Source organism: Scyliorhinus canicula, chromosome 14 (genome assembly GCF_902713615.1).
Source record: "Scyliorhinus canicula chromosome 14, sScyCan1.1, whole genome shotgun sequence".
Classification (NCBI taxonomy): Eukaryota; Metazoa; Chordata; class Chondrichthyes; order Carcharhiniformes; family Scyliorhinidae; genus Scyliorhinus; species Scyliorhinus canicula.
In genome coordinates this window covers 36,452,503-36,458,502 of record NC_052159.1, presented here as the reverse complement: position 1 = coordinate 36,458,502, position 6,000 = coordinate 36,452,503, and the positions used below count along the sequence as shown (strand labels likewise).

At 43.4% G+C, this 6,000-nt stretch overlaps 1 protein-coding gene across 1 annotated transcript in view; it reads right to left on the bottom strand.

The window, feature by feature from the left end:
* Positions 1 to 312: 312 nt before the first annotated feature.
* trpc4b (transient receptor potential cation channel, subfamily C, member 4b) overlaps positions 313 to 6,000 on the bottom strand; it is a 140,781-nt gene continuing 135,093 nt past the window's right edge. Inside the window, exons 10-11 of the mRNA XM_038818409.1 lie at positions 1,826 to 1,915; positions 313 to 1,140 (exon numbers count right to left, since the gene is read on the bottom strand). Coding sequence (XP_038674337.1) covers positions 382 to 1,140; positions 1,826 to 1,915 — 849 coding nt within the window. The 3' untranslated portion in view covers positions 313 to 381. The remainder of the gene's footprint in view (positions 1,141 to 1,825; positions 1,916 to 6,000) is intronic.

Here is a 6,000-nt window from a genome sequence, read left to right as displayed (position 1 = left end):
ATATGCATCACCTGAAAAATAAGTGATACAGTTTTACATTGAATTTATATGTCAAACTTAGCAATGGAAACACGACTGGAAAAATAGGGTACTACCGATAGCAGTTAGACCTCCAATTTCAGTGGCTGCAATATTTCTTCAGAAATATCAACTTTTCCTCCCTGATTTCTACCCATATAAATTAGAGATTGTCAATTACATTTTCCAGAGTTCTACAGACTCACTCAGGAACTCAGGTTATTTGCAAAGGCTACATATATGAGCACTGATAGAATAATCAATAACTTAAAAGAAAAAAGCATTGCTAATATGAGGGTTTACCATATCTTAATATAATTCTTTTATTATTATTCTCAAAAGCAATTTGCAAAATAAATACTATTATAATCTAGTTGTCACATAATCACCCTGTGTCACAGTCCATTGATTCACACTGTCTTCATTCCCTGAATCCTTTGCCAGAGTATTCTCTGTTGCTTCTAAAGAGTGAGCACTGGGGTTGCCATCTGGAGACTGTTGGTGTGAAAGTACATGGATCTTTTCTTCCTTTTCTGGCTTACATGTGTTACTCATATTTAGGTCTTTTATGTCTGAATCAACCTTGTTGACTACCATTGGGTCCAAATTCCTCATGCCCTCACAGTCAGAGCTTCCTTTGTTTTTCAGCAGGCATTCCTCCTGAGTAATTTCCTCAGAAACTGTGTAAATCCTATTGCTACTCTGCTCTGCATTGCATGGTTTTGTTCTTTTGCGAAAGAATCCTAAATTTTTGATAGAGTCTTTAACAATACTTTTATTGTTTTGCTTTTCCTTGGATACATCAGTTGCTTTCGGCGTGGACCCATTGCTTAAGGTGTTACATGCCGCTGGAGTGTCTGATATTTTAGACACTGACTTTGGACAAACCAAAGATGTCAAATCATAAAAGCTTAGCTTGTTCTTCTGCTCATTTGCACCTGTTATTTTCTTTGTTGAAACAGTCACGTGGTCAGCTGCCCGATCTTCGCTTTTAAAAACTTCATTTGGGTCGGATATTCCAGACGCTGTGTTAACAGTCGCAGCCTGTTTACCAGGAAGCTTGTTTCCTTTGAGAAGACCCAAAACCTCATAGCGGAAGCTGGAAATATCTTGTTTCAGTTCCTATAACCATAGCAAAGGTCTTTTACTTTAATGCATAATATTTTCACTGATGTCAAAACACTGCCAATAAACGAGTATTTTAACAAAACGATCGGGAAATGTCCATTTGCCAATAATATTAAAAATACTTACTGCCAGAATCAATAATTAGGGAAACTTTAAGTTGCTCAACCACACTGTGCAGTCAGCATGAAATTGAACCACAGGTGATATAAAGTTCAACTTTAGCAGTGGATTACAGTTTTGTTACGTCTAATATATTGCACCCCAATGAATGTTGCTTTCCAGGTGTAATCTACATACCCCCACCCCAGTTGAATAGTCACATTTTTAATAATTATAAATTGGTGATGCATTGCTGCCCGCCTTTTAAAAAAATTCATTTTTACGGGGTTTTGGCTTCGCTGGATAGGCCAGTATTTGTAAAGTATAATTTAGGATAATTGAGTCTTCTTTCTACCCTTGGCAGTAAGTTAGAGGCAGAACAAGTGGTAACACTAGACACTTGACATTTTGTAAGCTGACACTGAAGCATTTCTACTCATATTTGAGGTTTCACTGTTGCTATCACACAAAAGTATCCTTTCAACTGGAAATGACCATTGCCACCTACTAAGTGATTTAAACTGTCGCTGCAATTCTTTTCCTCGGCACAGAATTTGGCAAACAATAATCAAGAAAGTACCTTGAAATTCTCTTCAGTCAGCCCTTCTTCAGTTTTGGCATCTCTGATCATTGCAGCAACATATCTTTTCACCAGATTTCTTATAACTTCCTGAAAGACAGGAATAAGCAAATTAAGAAATTAATTCATTTTACAGGATATAACAAAGTAGGCCTAATCTGTTTGAACAAATGTTTATGCTAATGTACTGTTGCCTGCATATAAAATCACCATTTTAAAAACATGAATAAAATGGTTTCATTGTAATGAAAATTACTCATTTGGTGCAAACAGATGGCTAACGTGCCATTTAGCAAACAAACAGGAGATTGTGAGAAGTTGTGTGCTTGTTGGAAAAAAACTGCGCTGGATTTTACCCCCGAACACACCACCCCGGCGACACGTGTTTTTGGCGGGGGTAGGGGACACATAAAATATGTTGGATGGCTGGCCCACTGTCCCCATAATTTGGGGATGGTAAGGCACCCACTAGTTTGCCTGTCCTTAGGCCTTTTGAGGGCCTTGAAAGGCCAATTAATGCCCATTTAAGACCCTCATTCTGCTTCCACTGCCATAAAATACCAGACAGTGGCCGGTGGGCGAGAGTGGGAAGTCTTTAACTTTGTTGAAAAGGTGGGTTAAGTTGGGCAATGTACATCATTTGGGGTGAGTGGCGCTCTGTGCATTCGGTCCCCCTACCCCTCCAAGATGTTACCTCCACTTCATTGCTTATTGCCTGCCCTCCAAAATCCACACCATCCTTCCCAAGGTTCTCTGATCCCGCCCGTCCAAAATCCAAGACTTACCTCTCCCTGGAGCTTGTCCTCTTCACCCTGCAGTCTGCTTGCAGTCCCAGCCGCACCCACTATTGAGTTGTGGCACCGCTGGCATTGGTAGATCTGCCCACCAATCAGATTCACCGGCAGCTCTTGAGGGTGGTGGGGGGGGGGGGGGGGGGGGGGGGGGGGGACTTCCTCCCACTGAGGAGCGAAAGTCCAACCCTTAGCAATTTTGGCTGCTGGCAATGTGTTACTTCCGCAGAGTGGCCTTATTCAAAGTCGATTTTTGTACCTAGGGGTCGAGCAGTATGCCGTTCCCCCACCTCCCCATAAAGCCCAACCCACTAATTCAAATGATGTGCACATAAAGTGTATTCATCAGTTATATTTGGAAGAGCACAACAATTTTCTGCTCCCTCTGATTACTACGTGCAGGGTGTTCTCCATGCCAATGGCTGCACACCCATCCATCTCAGGAAAAGGGAGATTCTAGTGCCATCTTTTATTGCCCATGCTACTTTAAAAAGTCTTCATCAGAATGAAGGGTCATCATCAAACTGAAACGTTGGGCTGGATTTTGTTCCAGCGACGCAGATCTACCCCATCCCACTGGTTGGAGACTCAATGGGAACCCGGCTTCGCTTCCGAGGGGTAGGCACTTCACTCGCCAGCATCGGGCCTCCCACGCAATCATGTCCCCAGTGGGGTGGAAACTCCGCCCCAACGAGCTTTTGACCAATTGAGAGTAGTGCTGCTGCCTGAAATGCACTGAGGTCCTGCCCCAACATTTTTGTTGGATCCCAGGATGCAGGTGAGTGACCTTGTGGGTCACAAGGGAAGGGTGTTTGCTGGAAAGAGGGAGGCGGGGACAAAGGAAAAGGGATGGCTTTAAGCGCCTGCCCATTCCTGACCGTGTCTCTCAACAGGTACATTGTGCCTGTCAATGAGCGATGTCCCTGCAACACCCCCTCCCCCCGCCTTCATCATTCTTTTCCAGCGGGCTGCACTAAATCCAGCTCATTAAATGTGTTTCTCTCTACAGATACTGTCTGTTCTGCCAAGCATTTCGAAAATGTTCTTTTTATATTTCAGAATTCCAGCATTTTCAGTCTTTCCAAATTGAAGAGCAGATTGCAAATCTATGCATAATTTCTGTAGACTTCATTGTTCTGGCTTTGAATCCTAGCATTCTATTACCTTCTAATTTGCTTTGCCGTATGGCCTGGTGATAAAAAGTCATGATTTTGCAGTTATTCATTTTATATAACATCACAATGTTCCTTCAGCTATAACAACACACTGCATTTATAATTTCCTTTAATTTAGTCAAACATCTAGGGTGCATTTAAAAGATAGGATTCTAGAAAAAGTATCTGAGAAGGGATGGGGTGGTGACTGAGGTGTAGACAAAGAGGTAAATTTTCAAGAGGACTGGTAAAAGAGGAAGATATGCTACAAGTGCAGAGGGTTCAAAATGTAATGGCTGAAGGACTGACCACCAACGGTGTACTGGAAGGAATAACTTCAGAAGGACAGTTCTGCAAACATTAGTGGCACATGAAAGAATGTGGGGCTCAACAATACCTCAGAGGTAGGTTGGTGCAATGCCATCAATTGTTTTGCAGACTAGTGGACTTTGAAGTCAATGTGCTGAGCCACAAAATCATTCAGTTTTACGGAGGACAGAGTTGGCAGCTGAGCACAAGGTTGTGTAAGGCAGAATGTGGTTACTGGGTGAGTTAGAATTTGTGTAAGGTGAAACTTGGAAAACCAGGAAGAGAAAAGTGGGAGATACTGAGCCTGGAAATGATAAACCATGAATAAAGATTTTGTCACGTGTGGGGAAAAGGGGATGGAGGTGGATCATACGGTTGAGGTCAATCTAAGTTTTCTTGCTGATGGATTGAATGTCCTTGCTTGAGGTTAGAGATTGTGCATTATCAGGCTCACTATCAGGGGAGGCGGTGGCAGAATGGTATTGTCACTGGACTAGTAACTCAGGGACCCAGGGTAATGCTCTGGGGTCCTGGGTTCGAGTCCTACTATGGCAGATGGTGGATATTTAATCTAATAATTATCTGGAATTAGAAGTCGACTGGTGACCATAAACCATTGTTGTTGTTGTAAAAACCCAGCCGGCTCACTAATGTCCTTCAGGGAAGGAAATCTGCCGCCTTTACCCAGTCTGACCTACAGGTGACTCCAGAACCACACAGCGATGTCGTTGACTCTTAACTGCCCCTAACTGAAATGACCTAGCAAGCCACTCAGTTCAAGAGCAATTAGGGATGGGCAGCAAATGCTGGCCCAGTCCACATCCTAAGAACGGATTTAAAAAAATATTCTGATCAAGGTAAAGGGTGCAGTTAGGTCCTGAGGTGCAAATTTTCAGGAGTAGCTGGAAAGTGGGGAATTAAAATATTGCTTCCGTTGGAGGAAGTTTGGACTATACTATGCTCAATGATAATGGTGTCTCATGTATCTCATTGCTGCAGACTTTCTCACCCAGCTAACTTCGGATGGCTAGCCAGTGGATTGTGTTAGATGGCTGACTGATGGTTCTGAGAAGCTGGGGCTGATTTCGCAATGGCTTTTAAAGCAGACCAAGGAAGACCAGCAGCACGGTTCAATTCCCGTACCAGCCTCCCCGAACAGGTGCCGTAATGTGGCGATTAGGGGCTTTTCACAGTAACTTCATTTGAAGCCTACTTGTGACAATAAGTGATTTTCATTTCATGTCTAGTCCATTTTAAGGACCAGTGCTCATTAGAATCAGGGCAATAGTCTATGGGCGGACATCGAGTGCACTATGGTAGCCCATTGGCTTTAGAAATGGACTATCAAGCTGATCTCCAGATTGGAAGAATGCATTTCAATGAGGCATTTCCGATCTCTGGGATTATTTGCTCTCTTCAGACAATGGTGACAACTCTGCGATGATTTATTTAATATTAAACTGGAAAAGTACACCTGCTCTTCCTCAGGAACAGTCTCTGCTTCCTGTTATAAAACATTTAATTAGCCAGGGAGCAGCTCCAGTGTGGTCCTGTATACAGCTTATCTCCTGCAGCAGAGGCAGGAAGAAATAAAACCCTGAGTTTACCTCCAGTACTTGCAGGTGTGGCATTTCCTCCGCAAGAAAACTAAAACGTTCCCCAGACACACCTTGCCGGACAAAATATTCGCGCTAGACTTGCTAGGGGATGGTAAATGTGGCGACACATGCATACGATTGTTAGAAGCGGTAAGGGTCCCACTGAACCAGACATGAGAAAGATGGGAGGAGGAAATGGGCTGGGAGATGGGGGGGACTCTGGATCAAAGCTCTGCACAGGGTAAACACCACCTCCTCATGTACAGGGCTGAGCCTAACGCAGCTAAAGTTGGTGCACAGGGCGCAGCTAACCAGGGCATGGA